This window comes from Quercus robur, chromosome 2 (assembly GCF_932294415.1).
Source record: "Quercus robur chromosome 2, dhQueRobu3.1, whole genome shotgun sequence".
NCBI classification, from domain to species: Eukaryota; Viridiplantae; Streptophyta; class Magnoliopsida; order Fagales; family Fagaceae; genus Quercus; species Quercus robur.
In genome coordinates this window covers 63711103-63730168 of record NC_065535.1, presented here as the reverse complement: position 1 = coordinate 63730168, position 19066 = coordinate 63711103, and the positions used below count along the sequence as shown (strand labels likewise).

The 19066-nt window shown below is 35.9% G+C and overlaps 1 protein-coding gene across 1 annotated transcript; it reads right to left on the bottom strand.

Moving 5' to 3' along the window:
- Positions 1 to 464: 464 nt before the first annotated feature.
- LOC126714442 (uncharacterized) lies at positions 465 to 18734 on the bottom strand. The gene is made up of 10 exons (XM_050414594.1): positions 18251 to 18734; positions 17135 to 17229; positions 16937 to 17034; positions 16794 to 16843; positions 16392 to 16487; positions 15335 to 15424; positions 2714 to 2806; positions 2456 to 2551; positions 2036 to 2101; positions 465 to 817 (listed from the first exon to the last, which is right to left on the bottom strand). The coding sequence occupies exons 1-10, from the start codon at positions 18476 to 18478 to the stop codon at positions 650 to 652; spliced, it is 1080 nt and encodes a 359-aa protein (XP_050270551.1). The 5' UTR covers positions 18479 to 18734; the 3' UTR covers positions 465 to 649.
- Positions 18735 to 19066: the final 332 nt, after the last annotated feature.

Here is a 19066-nt window from a genome sequence, read left to right as displayed (position 1 = left end):
ACTAGAACTAGATAAAGATAAACTTAAACTTCCTAGAATTTACCAACAAAATAAATCATAACTCATCTTTAAACTAACTTGCCTATAGAAAAAATAATCATAATCTAATTTGATTATTTAAAGAAACCATAACAAACGTTACCTATATAATACTTAAAAAAAATAAGACACATAGCATATATATATATATATATATAACCAAAGCTCGGAGAAAATCTGATTAGATTTTCTTAATTTTGCACCTAGTACCCTATTTAATTTTTAATTTTGTGCTAAGTGAATTATTGAGTATAAAAATTAAGAAGTCCAAATCCAATTAGATTCTAAATTGGATTTTAATTGAAATCCAATTTTCTATCACATGCCCAATTGTCCATATAAGATTTTAATTTGTAGCAAGTGAATTATTGGGTACAAAAACCGAAGAATTTAAAACCAACTAAATTCTAAATCATATATGTATATATATAAAATAAGAAACCATTACATATTTTTAAAATGTATTGTTGAAAATAAGCTAATACAATGTATAATTTGAACTTCTTCTTTAAAAAAAAAGTATAATGTAAACTATATAATTGTGATTATTTTTAATTGTACTTATGCATATGTATGGGGCTACACACTAGTTAAAATAAAACAGTAACTTTCAGCTGATGTAAGTCTCAGCAAAATCAGCAAAGGTCCCTCGGTTACAATCACCTCGAGCAAATTCAGCTATAAACCTTGCGACAGAGCTAGGCTTGTCCACATGAGGGAGATGACCACAATCTGGTATTAGCCGCATACTTGCATCCTGAAGTTCTAACTGCAGCCTCTGCATCATGTTAGGACCAGCAACTAGTAAAACTGTGTACCTTGCCCCAAGTGTAATAAAGGTTCAAGCTTACTTATATTAGCTTATAACCATATCACTTTCAAAGTAGACTAACAAGATTTTTTTTCAGTTTCATGTTGCTGATCGGGTGGTTGGTGGTCATATAATCCAGTTACATTCAAGTTATTCCCCAACTGAACTACTAAACATCAACCATAATCATATACCAAGTGTGACTAGAATTAAGTGGGACTATATGGAAACTAGATAAAGTGTAATTTATACGAAATAAATTAAAATTTTGAAGCAAATATTCAAAGAAAGAGACTGCAAAATGCATCTCATGACTTGTTGCTTCTTGGTGGCAGATTCACTTGAGAGATAGAGAAAGAGAGATATTCACCCTTTCATTATGAAAAATACCCTTTAAGCAGGCACATTGAATTAATTTAAGTATTTTCTATACATAATTCTTCATGAACTATGCAGTGAAGCCCTGGTGACTTCCCTGCCAACCGTTATGCTTAGCAGCAAGTCAAAGACACAGAACATGATTTATTTGTCTGAAGTTTAAAATGCTGAGTGGCTGAGCTATTCAAGTGAATGGGAGCCCTATGGAGTAGCCAGACACGTCAAAATGCTTCCAAGTACATCAATAGCACCTATTTTGATCTAAGTTAATCTAGACGGTTGCTGTTGACACCAAATGCAAAGTATAGCACATTATTTTGAAGATTTTGGTTGCTTCTCTTTCTCGAAGTTTTGTTGAAGGTAATTGTTGAAACAGAGTTTTAGCCTAACAGCCATTGCATTAAAGTTTATAGGGAGGTTGCAAAGCAACTTTTTTCTTCTCATGCACAAAATTATTTATACATTCGTTTTAGATAAATTAGTTTAAATAATTATAATAATAATAATAAAAAGAAGCTAAAAGCATTAGGCCAACATTAGTCTGTATTTAAATTTTTGGGCTAATAGAAACAAGTGCTTCTTGATTATCCAAAAGAAGACAGAAATGCACTAGTGACTGACATTTTTTTATATATATTTTACCAGATAACAATGGTAGCTGACAAATTAGGGGCAGTTTTAAGATCAAAGGACATTGGTGGTCTTTTGGTTTTAAAATGATAGGAAAAGTTTAAGATGCAAGTCCATTCCACAAAGAAATTCTATTTTATGACTTCATATGTGAAAAGGCTAAAAGCTAAAACTAACCACTGCTTGCTTGTAGTTGACTATCTGATCACGCTCACTGCAAATGATTAGTGCTTTCTGCTTCAACTGTAAAATAAAAATATAGACAGCATGTTAACACAACTGTGTAATTTGTTTTTGTTCCTGAAGCTGTCATAAATTGAATTTGTTTGAAGGCACAGTATCGACCTTCTAATCATCCCTTTACCAAAAATATAACTTGACTAGAACATTTACCCTCTATTTGGTTCTGAGAAGTAATGAAGAAAAGAGAAGGTTTTTAAATTCTTAGGAACAAGCACAACTCAGAAGTTTCTTTCCTAACCTTATACCTTTCCAAGAACCACTTGCCAACTGATTAAAAATAGAAATTAATGGGAGCTGTTTAATGCCTGTCAGGCCTTAAGAGGGATGTGCTACTTAAGATGTACATATCTATACCTGTTTTATTTGGGCAATAACATTGTAGCCCCCGCTAATCATAAAATTGACGGTTGCATCTTCCCACCAAGGAAGCAGACAGTGTAAGCGTCCCACCTGCTCGTAATACGGGAACATGACCACCAGTACATTAAAGATATACAAATTAGCCAGGAGAAAATTTATTATTGCATTAGTTCTCAATTCTTATTAGTGTAAGAGCAACAAAACAAAAAGGGAATCTCATCACTCTTGATTGAAAAAAGAGAATAATCTTACATTTGTCCAATCCAAGCTTGTGGCTAAGGAAATGCCATTGAAGGCCAATATATTTGCATAAAGGCGTAATGGGAAGCTTTTCAATAAAGAAACCTGATGCATATAAATAAGAAAAGGATAAGCTCTTTAATATTTTGGATGATTGAATAAAGATGGTTTCCATTATTAAGCTAAATAATTTCCCGTAATGATGTGCCCAGTGTCCACAGCAAATCAGGAAACTGTCATGTTTATGGTGTCCTTGAACTAAAAAGTAATGACAAAGCAATAGAACAATAGAACACAAACAATTAAATAGTTAACAAAGAGTATGACTTCAAATAGAATAGAATGGTGGAAAAGAATACATGTGGTCGACACTGACTAATTTGTTGAAGATTCATTGCCGACCCCAAAATAAGGGACTAAGGCATGTTAATATTTTTGTAATTATAGCTAAGTCTATTCTTTTCAACATTTTTTTTTTCATTAACAAGTGAAGTGAAGGGGATTCAAATTTAGGTTCTCCACATAAGGGAGACTAGGCAATGCTATTGAGACACAAAGCTCTTGGCTGTGATTTGTATTTTTTCTTTCCCTTTACTAAATATATTCTCTCCCTTTTTTGTGTTCTTTTATTGCAATTCCTTTTACTTGTTTACAATATTTGTTTCCTTTTTATTAAAACTACTCATAAACTCACGTGATGCTCGGGAATATTTTTAATGATCATTTTATGGTTAAAGTTATTTTAAAGTAAAAAACTTATAATAATAATAATTCAGTAAGGATCATTTTGTGAATCACTAAAAGAAAATTCTTACCAAATAAGTTAATAAAGTACCATTACTAAAAAAAATAACCAAAGATATATAACGTTAACTTATTAAATTATTCAAAAAAGATTTGTCAAGAAATCATTTAAATCAGCCTTCATATATATATATATATATGCCCTAGAAACTTCATAATCAAATAGTGTAGAGTAAACATGGTTTTACAAAAACAATGAATTTAAATTGACATAAAAAATGTAAAAAATGAAAAGAAGACAAATCTTAGTGTAAATTTTTGTGTAGTTGAATATTACTCCTATACTTGTAGACTCCATGTTATGGTATGTTGATTTGTTCATATATATTTAGATGAGTAAGAATGTAACTATTATTTGAATGTTTATTGTGATTTATTGATACTAAGTAATAAAAAAAAATTAAAACCTAAATTTTTTTTCCTAATATAATGGAGTAGAAGACAATTGATTGTAATTTAAAGTAATTAAAAAAATAGAGAACATACTCATATATTCATATGTTTGTATTACCTAGGCAAACAAAGAGTCATTCTTATAGTGTTTGATGACTTCTATATTCAGTGAACTGTTTTAGATAGGAATTTGATTATTGCGTTAGAGTCACAAAATTTTTAGATAGTTTATTTTGTTTAGACAAAGATGATGTGGATAATGAAAATAAAGAATATTTGTAATATAAGTATATTATTTACCTTGTCATTTTTTTGGTGTGACGCACCCCAATGTGAAGTATATGATATGCAAATCTTTATTCTTTATTTCAAATTCTAAAATCCAAGTGGTAAAGGGAGAAAAAAACTAACAACTGCTAGAACATGTTAATGAAGAAAGGATAATGAATCAAAATTAGAATCAAAATTATTGTTGCCTAATATTCTTTTTACCATATTCATTGCTACAATAAATCCAATAAAACACACATTAGGAATTTTTCATAGCATTGAAAACCCATTTATGAATGAAGTTTACTAATATAATAGTAATCTTCAACATTTGTTCTTCCTACTTGTTCTTCTACATGACCATCTTTGTTTTTTTTTTTTTTTTTTTTGAATAATTTTTAGTCATTTTATCAAACACATGGAAACATAGAATTGCAAATCTTACGTTTCATTTAGCATCGAAATAGAGAGCAAACCATTTTGCTTGACGGAAAATCATAGTAAAAGAGACATAAAAATAAAAAATAAAAACACATAATACTGTAATATATAAATCAGACTTGAATATTACTCCTATACTTGTGGACTCCATGTTATAGTATGTTGATTTGTTCATATATATCTAGATGAGTAAGAAAGTAACTATTATTTGAATGATTATTGTGATTTATTGATACTAAGTAATAATAAAAAATGATTAAAACCTAAATTCTTTTTTCTAATATAATGGAGGAGAAGACAATTGATTGTAATTTAAAGTAATTAAAAAAATAGAGAACATGGTCATATATTCATACGTTTCTATTACCTAGGCAAACAAAGAGTCATCCTTATCATGTTTGATGACTTCCATATTTAGTGAACCATTTTAGACAAGAATTTTATTATTATTATTATTATTATAGTCACAAAATTTTTAGATAGTTTATTCTATTTTGACAAAGATGATGTGGATAATGAAAATAAAAATTATTTGTAATATAAGTATATTATATGTCTTGTTATTTTTTTGGTGCGACACACCTCAATATGAAGTGCACGTTATGCAAATCTTTATTCTTTATTTCAAACTAGATGATATCCCGTGCGACGCACAGACTATTTTACAATTTCTTTTGAAATCATTTATATATATATATATATATATATATATATATATTAAGACCTAAATATAGTACTTATTTTGTTATATAATATTTATATTTGCTCACAATATTATTGAATACTTTAAAACTTGATTTTCTTAATTCATATTTTATTAAAAAATTTGTATAACACTGTAAGACTATAACATATTATAATATTTACCGTTAAAATTAATTAGATTTTTTTTTAACTAATTAAATGATTTTGAAATCTATAAATAAGAATTTAAAGCATAAAATATTTATATATTCTAAAATTACATAAATTTAAGCAACCTACCAAACACTTCATCAACCACTCTATTCTCACAACAAAATATGGAGACCTCAATCGCAAACACCCAATTCATTATCTCAATGAAATTAAGGAAATCATTTTTAAGTATCAACATAAAGAGAACGTAATTAAATAAAGAGAAAGTAGCTAAAAACACATCAATTTATCAAAATTTAATTGTTTTTAGTTGGACTCCCATATTCTTTAAAAAAAAGTGAAAAATACTTTGAAATCATCATCAATTTTTATTTTTATTACTATGGCTCATACCACACAAAACAACAATAAATTAATTAATTAATTAAAATTAAAACCTACAAAGAAACCTACAAATTATGAGTTATAAAACAAATAATCAATTAGAATGTTTTTCTTTTTCTTTTTCTTTAGTTCTAAAATAAAATCTGTAGGGACACAAAATCTTTATCGGCCCATCAACGTTGTTGGGCTCACACACGGAAGGTCCCCCACAATAATATTTGTAGAGAGTGGGCTTGAAAGGCCAGCGTTGGGTCACAGGGCGACATTTCGGGCCGGACTATAGGTGAACCGATATGAGATAGAGCTTTGGGCTGTATATTATGGCCCATCAATCTTGTATCTAGGAGGGTTCGGCTCCTCAGATCATGTCCGAGGAGCGATGGTGTTGTCCCCGGTTACCCGTCGGAGGGGTTTTTATGTGGAGTCCGGCGTGTATTATCCAGACATTCTCTTTCATCAAGTCTTTCTCCAGAAGCTAGATGGGAGTCCCCCTTCCTTATTAGTTTATCTTCCCTTTTATACTAGCCTGCGTTTGTTGTTCCCCGTCCACGTGTAGGGTCGATCTTTCCAGGACAGATATCTGTCCCATCAATCTAATCCCTGAATTGGGGGAGATGGTCCATAAAGCCTAAAAATCCGGCTCTGTTTGGGGCGGTGTTATGTCAATGAAGGGTATTAAGGACTATTTCCGTGAGATATTTTCTGATCTTTCAAGTTCGCCTATATCCCATTCTCGTCAGTGGGCTTCTGGGCTTTCCGAGGACTGAGCGGTCCTCGGACGTATCTTTGAACCACATCGGGCTCACTATTTTTGGGCTTGGGCCCTGGCCTCCTTTAGTTTGGTGACCTGTGGACTCCCCATAAGCGAGCGAGCCGGGCCCATAGACTATTGGGCCCCACAATAGCCCCTCAAAACCCTGCTGTCCAACGTCTTGGTTGGAAAGGTGGGTTTTGATAATATCGAGCCTTAACTGCGACTCATTTAATTCGGCCCCTGATCAACGTTGGTGACTCTTCACCTCCACGAGGAATGCGCCGGTCTACGAGCCGTTTTTCCTGGATTTACGTACGTTGCCGTTATGCCGCGTGGTTATCTGCAACATGCCTTTAATCTCTTACCATTTACGAGACCTTCTAGATGTAACGGTTACCGATGGTGTGGGAAAACGAAGCGGCGCGTTATACTCTGGATTTCCCTGGGGATCTGAATGTGTCACATACCCTTTTCTTCGTCCCCTATATAAAGAGAGAAGACAGGGGGTGACCTTTCCATATCAGAATCCCTCACGTTCTTCTCAGAATCCACTTCCTCCATCCGACTCTTCACTACTCAATAATACTTCTCTCATAGTAATCCACCATGAACAAACCCTTCCTTTCCCAGAAACGCCATGTCCCAACAAAACTCGAGTTGGCTCGGTCGGGGCAAGGGTGGCGGAGGCTTAAGATTTGCCTCCCCGTTCTTTTAGCCAAAATCCGAAGCAGGGACTCGTCATACCTCGTTTATGGTGTGACTGAGTCGAAAACCTCCCTTGTCATCTCCATCTGCTCTTTCATGAGCATACCTAATATGCCTCCCCTTTTCCCTCTTTTGCTCCTTTTACTTTCTTTTCATTGCTTCTCTCTTCTTCTCCTCCTTCCCGCTCATGTCCTCCATCTTCTTTTTCCCTTGCATTCTTCAGTGACAAGAGCTTGCTGAAGTGCTTCCATGTCTTCCAATTCTTCTTCCTTCTCCTTCATTATTTTTGTATAAGGATCTTCTCCTGATACGAGCAGTACTGAGGCATAGAGTTCAGAAAGACTTTGAAGGCAAATTCAAAAGACACCTGATGGTTTACTTACTTGTGTTACGGATGTTGTTATTGTTTTAGCAATTCATTTTTTTTGTATAGGCTTGTTTAAGCCCTTCCTTGTATGTTGTAACAATTTTTCATATTAATAAAAGTGATTGTTACTCTATTTCGTATGTCTTGTCTATATATTTTAACAAATGTGAAAGTGCTGCTCGGCATAATAGTATAGCATTTGAATCAATAATAAATAAGACCAAAGTAATCGTTGATAAAAAGATGCCACGATGATTTTAACAAAATTATTATTCAACATAACAATCCGACCAGTGAGGAAAGAGACTTATCTTAAAATTAGCAGTGATGGGCGTCAAATGCTCGATAAGGTGTGAGAGGTATTTATCCGAGGACATGTTACCCATCGGATGAATGGCCTCCTTAGGTTGACGATCATTAGGTTGCTCTGCCATCTCCATGATGCGTGAGACTTAACCCTTTCTTCATTCGGGCAGTTGATTTCCCAAGCAGCCTGAGTCCGAGGACTTTGCAAAACCTGGGTTTTGTTCAAGACTTATGCGTTTTATCTTATGTACTTGACTTTTCTCCCTTTAGGCTTGAGTCCGAGACTTGGGTCTTTATCGGTACTGGGTTTTCCCTTTTAGCTTGGGTCCGAGGACCATGCAAGCCTTAGGTTCTGTCCAAGACCAACGTCTGCATTAGTACTGGGTTTCCCCTTTTAGCCTGAGTCCGAGGACCGTGCAAGCCCTAGGTTCTGTCCAAGACCAACGTCTGCATTAGTACTTGGTTTTCCCTTTTAGCCTGAGTCCGAGGACCATGCAAGCCTTAGGTTCTGTCCAAGACCAACGTCTGCATTAGTACTTGGTTTTCCCTTTTAGCCTGAGTCCGAGGACCATGCAAGCCTTAGGTTCTGTCCAAGACCAATGTCTGCATTAGTACTTGGTTTTCCCTTTTAGCCTGAGTCCGAGGACCATGCAAGCCTTAGGTTCTGTCCAAGACCAATGTCTGCATTAGTACTTGGTTTCCCCTTTTATTAGGCATTTCCCGAGGTGCCGAACAGGGTGTCCATGGGCCTCCATGCAAAGCGGGCCTGGGCCGCGAATTCAATGGACCCGCAGATTAAGAGATATTTCTGCAGCCTCTGGTCATGCGGTACTTCCCTGACGCCCCAAGGATCGAGGCGCGCCTTTACGAGGCCCCTTGAGTCTCTTAGTTGCAGTTGACGTTGGAAGTTGAGCCAAGACCACTTTGTCAGTAGTGCTCCTTGGGACGCCGCGTGAGTTGACTGCCATCATCTTGTCTTTTCAAATAAATAGGAGGGAGAAAAGGTTGCTTTATATATACACCCCTCCTTTTGGTTTTCTCTTACATCACGCCTTCCATATCCGGAGTCCTCCTTTCTTGGCATAACATGTTGAAAGCGAGGGTTGGGAATAAAGAACTTCCTCCGCCGCAGAAGCGCCGTGTCTTCATGAGGCTTACAACAGTAAGGTATGGGCACAGGAAGCACAAGTTCAAAGGAGTACTCCATCTCCACCGAGAGGGAAAGGAATTTTCCCCTCTTTTAGTCAAAATCCGAAGCAGGTTCTGTCCATGCCAGAGTTTTGGTGCGGCAGAAGAAGGATTTTTCCCCATCAACGCCTCTGCTTTGCAGTAGGCGTATATTTAGAGAGAGCCCCACCACCTCCAACTCCCTACACCTTTTCTTCAACGGTGTCAGGTTCAAGTTGGGTCTCTTTGGCTGCCTGAGTTATGGGCAGGTAAGGGTGCGGGGGAAGAATAAGGTCTCGGAGCTGTAGCCAACCTCTCCTCCGACATACCTCCTCGGCTTTCTCCAGCTTTCTTGTATTTTTCTTTTTCTTGCTTGTGTAGTAGGCTTCGACGTAGGCTGATTCCAGCTTTTCATTGTACGCTGTACTATCTCTTCTTCATAATAATAATGGAAATTTCTTTACCTGTTTTGAGCACCGTTTCTTTGACAACACTGTTTCTTGAATGGGTGTGCCCTATGTGTGCGTTTCTTCGAGAGTATTTAAAGCCGAATGGCTTGAAGCATAATTCAACTAACTCCAATTTATCAACACTACCAGGCATTACGTCGATAATTCATAATAAGTCAAACTTAAGAAAACTAACCGAGATATCAGTTGGATATTCTGTGATAAGCGCGTGAATATCGTCCAAGGCTGATGATTTCTAAGCAATCCATCTGAGCAATCGACTGGGATATAGGAGATTCCAGTGATGCTTCTTTGTACTTGGTTTCCCCATAGGCTTGGGTCCGAGGACCATGCAAGGCCTTGGTTCTGTCCATTACTTTTAAGATGTCATCATCTTTGTACTTGGTTTCCCCATAGGCTTGGGTCAGAGGACCATGCAAGGCCTTGGTTCTGTCCATTACTTTTAAGATGTCTTCATCTTTGTACTTGGTTTCCCCATAGGCTTGGGTCCGAGGACCATGCAAGGCCTTGGTTCTGTCCATTACTTTTAAGATGTCTTCATCTTTGTACTTGGTTTCCCCATAGGCTTGGGTCCGAGGACCATGCAAGGCCTTGGTTCTGTCCATTACTTTTAAGATGTCTTCATCTTTGTACTTGGTTTCCCCATAGGCTTGGGTCCGAGGACCATGCAAGGCCTTGATTCTGTCCATTACTTTTAAGATGTCTTCTTTGTACTTGGTTTCCCCATAGGCTTGGGTCCGAGGACCATGCAAGGCCTTGGTTCTGTCCATTACTTTTAAGATGTCATCATCTTTGTACTTGGTTTCCCCATAGGCTTGGGTCCGAGGACCATGCAAGGCCTTGGTTCTGTCCATTACTTTTAAGATGTCTTCATCTTTGTACTTGGTTTCCCCATAGGCTTGGGTCCGAGGACCATGCAAGGCCTTGGTTCTGTCCATTACTTTTAAGATGTCTTCATCTTTGTACTTGGTTTCCCCATAGGCTTGGGTCCGAGGACCATGCAAGGCCTTGGTTCTGTCCATTACTTTTAAGATGTCTTCTTTGTACTTGGTTTCCCCATAGGCTTGGGTCTGAGGACCATGCAAGGCCTTGGTTCTGTCCATTACTTTTAAGATGTCTTCATCTTTGTACTTGGTTTCCCCATAGGCTTGGGTCCGAGGACCATGCAAGGCCTTGGTTCTGTCCATTACTTTTAAGATGTCTTCATCTTTGTACTTGGTTTCCCCATAGGCTTGGGTCCGAGGACCATGCAAGGCCTTGGTTCTGTCCATTACTTTTAAGATGTCTTCTTTGGCGTCTTCTCTCTATACCGATTTATCTTTCGAAGGCCAGCCCCTAGGCCAGGGAAGGAGGAGTAGGTTCGAGGCCGCAAGCCCCTAGAGCTGTCCGCTCCGTTGGCAGTGTAAGGCGTAGCCCCCCAGCAGAGGCCTATGGCGGAGCAGTAACCGTACGTCGCCGGAGATGGGAAAAACTCGTGAATCTCCGGTTACTGGAGAGCTGACTCATGCGCCACCCGTGCCAACGCGCAAGCCTTTCCCACAGACGGCGCCAATTGTAGGGACACAAAATCTTTATCGGCCCATCAACGTTGTTGGGCTCACACACGGAAGGTCCCCCACAATAATATTTGTAGAGAGTGGGCTTGAAAGGCCAGCGTTGGGTCACAGGGCGACATTTCGGGCCGGACTATAGGTGAACCGATATGAGATAGAGCTTTGGGCTGTATATTATGGCCCATCAATCTTGTATCTAGGAGGGTTCGGCTCCTCGGATCATGTCCGAGGAGCGATGGTGTTGTCCCCGGTTACCCGTCGGAGGGGTTTTTATGTGGAGTCCGGCGTGTATTATCCAGACATTCTCTTTCATCAAGTCTTTCTCCAGAAGCTAGATGGGAGTCCCCCTTCCTTATTAGTTTATCTTCCCTTTTATACTAGCCTGCGTTTGTTGTTCCCCGTCCACGTGTAGGGTCGATCTTTCCAGGACAGATATCTGTCCCATCAATCTAATCCCTGAATTGGGGGAGATGGTCCATAAAGCCTAAAAATCCGGCTCTGTTTGGGGCGGTGTCATGTCAATGAAGGGTATTAAGGACTATTTCCGTGAGATATTTTCTGATCTTTCAAGTTCGCCTATATCCCATTCTCGTTAGTGGGCTTCTGGGCTTTCCGAGGACTGAGCGGTCCTCGGACGTATCTTTGAACCACATCGGGCTCACTATTTTTGGGCTTGAGCCCTGGCCTCCTTTAGTTTGGTGACCTGTGGACTCCCCATAAGCGAGCGAGCCGGGCCCATAGACCATTGGGCCCCACAAAATCCATTTATAACTTTCCCAAACCAAAATCTCAAACACCCAAAGACTTAAAGCGAATCACAACCTTCACAAAATCCATAACATCCGACTTCAACATCAACCACTCTATTCTCACAACAAAATATGGAGACCTCAATCGCAAACACCCAATTCACTGTCGCAATGAAATTAAGGAAATCATTTTTAAGTATCAACATAAAGAGAATGTGATTAAATAAAGAGAAATTGGCTAAAAACACATCAATTTATCAAAATTGAATTGTTTTTAGTTGGGTTCCCATATCCTTTAAAAAAAAGCAGAAAATACTTTGAAATCATCATCAATTTTTATTTTTATTACTATGGCTCATACCGCACAAAACAATAGTTTAAAAATAAAAAATAAAAAAATAAACCCTACAAATTATGAGTTATAACACAAAATAAAAAATAGTTAACTTCATAAATAATCAATTAGAAAGTTTTTTTTTTTTCTTTAGTTCTAAAACAAAATACATTTATTACTTTCCCAAACCAAAATCTCAAACACCCAAAGACTCAAAGCAAATCACAACCTTCACAAAATCCACAACATCCAACTTCAACATCAAAACCATAAGCTACCATCACTAAATAAAAAATGCAATCCCCCTTCTTTGGTCATAGCCTACTCACACGAGTTAGAATCAAATGGTACCACAATGTTGAAGTTATGTACGTGTATTTGAAAGGCTGAAGTTTTTGTCTAACTGTATTTGAGATGAGATAGCATAAACGGTTGTTGTGGGAATGTGTATATTAAGGAGTAGAAGTGAAAAGAATGAATAGAAATGCAAAGAGTTTTTTTATGTGTGAGAGAGAGGAAAAATCTTGAAACATTGAACCAAATAAAAGAAATAATAGTCTTAAAACATTGAATAAAAAATGTAATAAAAAGTAGTCTTGAAACATTTGAACCAAAAGAAATAAAGAGTCCTTATTTTTAAATTTGTTCTTATCTTTAACGTGATTTAAAAATATTTCAATTCTCTTCATAGAGTGCGCCACATGGCAAAACCTCATATTTTCCCGCATGAAGTCTCCACTTATATATATATATATATATATATATATTGTTTGATTGATGATTCTGAAATCCAAGTGGTAAAGGGGGAAAAAAAACCAACAACTGCTAGAAAATGTTAATGGAGAAGAGGATAATGAATCAAAATTATTGTTGCCTAATATTCTTTTTAGTTTTTACTATTTTCATTACTATAATAAATCCAATGAAACACAGCTTAGGATTTTTTCATAGTGTTGAAAACTCATTTATGAATGAAGTTTACTAACATAATAGTATTCTTCAGCATTTGTTCTTCTACATGACCATCTTTTTTTCTTTTTTTTTAAATCCTTTTTGTTGTCATTTTATCAAACACGTGGAAACATAGAATCCCAAATTTTGGGATTACATTTAGCATTGAAATAGAGAGCAAGCCATTTTGATTGACAGCAAATCATAGTAAAAGAGACATAAAAATAAAAAATAAAAACACATAATACTCTAATATATAAATCAGACTTGACATACAGTATGATTTTAAGGAACAAAGCGATATACCCACTCAAGAATATAGGATTACTGCTTTGAAATGAGCTCTTTTTTGGCATGAGCTAAATTTAAAACCATTCATCTTCCAGTTATGAGAGATAGAGGGCGTCTAATGGTTTATATATCATTTCTTTGATTTTATAGAGATGGTGATGGCTACTGAACAGGTATGAACTAGTTGGATTCAATGAGAAGATGAAGAGCCAAGATAGGAGGAGAGGGAGAGTCTACAGCATTAAAGAGCATGGGAAGTTGAAAGGAATGGAGAGAGGGGAGTTAGGGTTGTTATGGAAGTTGAAGTGAAAATTGTGGAATCATTAAAAGACTAAGGGTACGTTTGGTATACTGAATGTAGATTACATTAGGAATAATAATCTTTATTACTAGAAATAGAAGACATTGTAATGGATATCCATAAATTTGGTTGTTACATATGGAAAGTTTATAAAAGATAACGTATAAGAAAACTTTATATTTTTGAAAATATATTAATTTTAAAAACTATTATATGCACTAAGGAATAGCTATTACATCAATTTTAAAGATGAATAGTTATTCTTCAATTTGAAGAATAATTATCAAATGTAGTAACTAATCCATGTAATAAAGATACAACCAAATGGCCAAATTGCTATTACACATGAATAATTATTTCATTACAGAAGTTATTACAGCATACCAAACATACCCTAATAGAAAAAGAATGGAAATAAAATAATTTAATTTATTACTAAAAAGAAAGTAATGATATGGCCGCTGATGTGACTCAACGTGAGCATAATAATAATAAATGTTATACTTCAGCTTTTAGTATTATATAGAATGGGCAAGAATTAGGCAGTACTTAGGTGTTGTTCCTTAAGTTTCCCTTTTAAGATTTTGCCATGTAAATTTTTTTTCATGGGATGAAAATGTATTTTTTAATTAAGTAGTTACATGGCTGAATCTTAAAAGGAGAACCTAAGAAACAGCACCTAAGGTACTATACCTAAATTGTGTCCATATAGAATATAAATTATTCTTTTCTTTTTTCAAAGATTTTTTTTTGCTTTTGCAGTATCTTTTACATGTTTACAATACTTGCATGCACCGAACACATTTTCTCAAGCATTTCAATTTTACTAATTTGGGAGCAGAAACATATTTCAGAAAATTGCATATGAATCCTTTTGCATTTCAAGAGTGGTATGTGACCTCTCTTCTGTGATAGAGAAGGAAATATCTGGTCAACTTCCATCTGTTTCATTTAAGAACTCTAGTAAAAAAAGAAATACAATCTAGGTGGTGCAAACACAAGATTGATGCAAATTGATTCCAATGGTCCAGATTGTTTCTAATTTGATGTTGAGCTATTATGAGATTTTATTCTATTTTCAGTTTTTAACCTAATAAAGTACTAGAACCTGAAATGAAAGACAATTGACCAATAAATATACAATTGACTTGCAAAATAAAATAATAGATTTCTCTTTGAGCCTCCCGCATGGCCGCATCAAATACTTTTGTAATACTGAAGAGGCATTGCGGATTGTGAAGTTCCATGGTTACAAATTTCAATGGATATATTTTGAAAAAGTAAAAAGAAGGGCTGAGGATAACTAGAATATTGCAACTAAGACAAGATAAATGGTCTCTTGGGCTGTGAAGAATATCAGCATTCACTGCCTGTTAAGCCTCTTGACATGTATGAGCAGATTCACATATTGTATGCATATATAATACCTTAACTACATGATATGCTCTTCTGAAAATCAATAAACTTTATGATCCAAATATGACAGTCACTATGGAGCACTGTTTTTAACAATATTATTGGATTTGGTGACTCACCCCAGCGTATGCTAACATTCTAGGTAACCTGGATAGGTTTCCTGTGCCTTCTGCATATACACTTGCATTAATTAAAACCAGCTTTTCTACCTGTAAATTAGAGAGAGAATGTCATAAGCACAGCCATTGTTGGCTAAGTAACCTAAATATAGGGTCAGACCAAAGAAGAAATAGGAGCAAGAGCAAAAGCTAGAGAATGAGAGCAGCAACTTTAATAGACCAGATATTCTAAACTCCATATTGCCTCCATGTCAGCTAGAAGTCTGTTCATATTCTTATCTTATATTTGTGAATATGCAAGTACATTAGTAGGAATTCATTCAAGTTAAAATGAATTACATAAAGTACAATCCGATTAAAAGGGCTAAGGTTTTCAGCTTTTTGCTAGAAAGAGCTCAATGCCTCCCTAGTTTAGCACCTTGTTAACAAAATAAAATACCAATGTAGCAATGAGTGTGGGGACCCAATAGTTTTGGTCTTCAATTTGGAAGAATATCAGTTTTCAACTCACAATCTGCACAGAAAAGGTTGATCCACTCTCAACCATTACTCTCCCATTCCACATATTGGAGAGGAATTTGCCATCCCAAACTTTATAGACTTACTCATTGTTTATTACTGCAGAAAATGAGAGAACTTTTTTTACTCAGTTCAAACTAGACCTTGTCATTCTGATTCCTGATTTCTTCTGCAATGAATTTTAATTAAGCATAGCTTAAAATTTCCCAAAGCTCCATGGAAATTTGAAATGTTTAATGGAAGTGCCTGAATAGGATGGTCTATGGTATAATAAGCCCAAAGAGGTACCACACCTCCTGAAGCAAAGGTTACTAGTATAAATCTGCCCTTCCCCTTCTTCTTGCACCCAAACTCACTCACCCCCCCCCCCCCCCCCACCCCCCAACCCCCTCCAAAAACAAAATTCAAATATATTGCATTGTATAATAAAAACAGCTGAGACAGTTGAATGTCAAAATATCGAAAGGGAAATATGTGATTCTCAAACATTACAGCGCCTGTGGTTTAATAACAAGAGCAGTTGGAGGGAAATAATTACAGCTTCTGGATGATTCTCTGCAAAGTCAATTGCAACAGCAGCACCAAGGCTTGGTCCAACCAGTATCATTGGTCTTTTGATGTAGGACTTCCAAAGCTAGAATGTAAAAACGGTTAAATTAACATTCTCAAGTACTGAAATTCAATTCCAATTACCACTATCAATTGTGAAAATTCAATTTTACTGAGAAGTGAAGTCACTAATGTAACATATCCTCATTTGAAAAATTATCAAAAATAATTTTCAAGCCGAAATACTAATCAAAAGACTCAATGGTCAAGAGCATATATATGACAATATGGAGAATAGAGATAAAAAGATTTTTCTGCTGATATACAGCCAAGCCAAGTGACAGAAGCAGAGTTTACAAAATCCAAGAGTAAAAGATTTACTTGACAATACCTGATAGAGGTGGTAACGCTTGGATGCCACGTTACATGGTGGAAGCCTTTCTAGTAAGGGCAGGCATTAAAAAGGGAAGATTATTAAAGAGCATGCTATAAGTTAAATCAAGAAAATACAAGAGCAAAGGCAGGTGAACCAACCTAAATCAGAGAAGCCCCACCCAAGAACATCAATGGCCCAAGCCTCCAAACCAGCCGCTTCAAGCAAGGGGTATGTGCACCTCCATTCTAAACATGAACTGAAATACAAAAAATAATCATGACAGAATAAAAAAAAAAAAAAAGTTCATCAGATGATATATGTTACAGCCATGGCACGACTTGCATTTAATTTCAAACCTGTCAAAGCAATGGAGGAGAACCACTGGATTGATGTCACTCTGTATAAGCGGCTTCACACAACTACTCATTATACAACTCTCAGAGAACCCAACCTGCAATTATAACAGGCATGCCACATAAGTCTCCGAATATGAAGTACGCCAAGAGTCTCATCAATTTAAAGTCAAAAAGTAAACAATGTCACAAAATTGGAACTTTGTGAATGAGAAACCTCATAAGTAGATTTCCCATCAAACATCTCACAGTAATGTCATCCAAAACTTCAGCCAATCTAGTCAATGTTTCTTAAGTCCACGTTGTAAATATCAGATAGCCAACTCCAGAGATCACCACCCATGATTGACCAATCCCGAGAATTCCACCTCTCAAAATGGCTGAGAAGTACCACGGCTAAAAGACCATTTGCAAGGCTACTATTGAGTATTAAGTTTTTTTTCTCTTCTTTCTTTTTGATAATCAAGTATTAAGATTTTAAATAGACATGAAGGTGGATTCCACAGCAAGAGAGTGATTGGGACACAACTACTTTCTTTTCTTTTTTTCAGAGCTTGCAAAAATGGTAAACCAATCACAAGAAGTCACACATATTAAAACCATCTGCACTAGTGAGGGAAAAAAAAAAGTTTCAGTTGACTACAGAGACTGTAAAAATACAATTATTCTGCTGGATTTTCATGACATTGAACTGCTCATCTTGGTATGTTAAATTACCGAGCCTAAACTTCCCCTTAATAAGTGGGGGTCCAACAAGTAGGAATTTAACATTTTAAATAGAAGATAGAATAAAGCCAGGAATCGAACTTAGGATCTCCTGCTTTGACACTATGTTAAATTACTGATTGTCCCAAAAACTTAAACTATTAGAAAGTGGTGAATTTAATCACTTAACCATAAGCCTAACATGTTAAAATAATTTTTATTATGGATGCTCTTATTATATTACTTATACTTAACACACATGAATTAATATGAAAAAAAAACCATCAGGACAAATATATATAAATTGATCATCCACCCAAGACCAAGAGAAAAAACTTGATCTCAATACTAAGTACAGTTCCAGTTCCATGGTCCTGTAATGTAATGTAATATGGAAATAAAAGGAATACATACTTTTACAGGGAGTCTCTCTATTCGCTGAGCCAAAGAACGAGCAAATGGGTCTTTGATTTTCTCAACCTCCTTAGGAAGAAATGAGGGAAACCCACCAGCAGAACCAGTGTCAGCACCAGTTTTATTACCACCCAAAAGTACCCTTACGCTTCCACGTTTCTTTGCCACGGTCATCCCCATTAATGGTGGTGGTAGTGGTGAAGACCCCAACTTGACAGCCATGATCATAATGGGATATCAGAGAGTGAAGTAGTAGACTAGTGGTACTTCTTTTCAGAGATATTTTGGTAGGAGTGGTGTTTATTTTTTTGATGAACGTACGAGTGGTGTTTAGAAGTACAAATACATTGCTGGGACATGTTATGGCATTTACTTCATGTGATGCAGGTGGACGCAAACATCAGACATTAACACCAGTACTTATTATGGGAGAAAAATTCAAGCGCGTTGAAAGTTGAAAGAAAGCTGCATTTTCTATGTTCAGATTCATGGGAACTAATTGTGTTTTCAATCATTCATTAACTTTTAAAGTTTGTCTAAAAGGATGGCATTCAACCACGTTTTCAGTCGACCCCACTTCAGCAAGTTACAGTGGATGGTCTTAGAAAAATGGAAAATGCACTGTAGTGTAAAAGTTCGATGAGTACAAAATGAATTATGAATTCCATTTAAATATTAATTAGTTGGTGCTATTATGTTTGAAAATTAAATATATTAGGTGTGATTAAAAAACAGAGGAAATGTAAAAACTATTATGATTGCTATAATTCAGGATAGGAATATATTGCTTGAATAATCTTTAAAATATGTAATTAT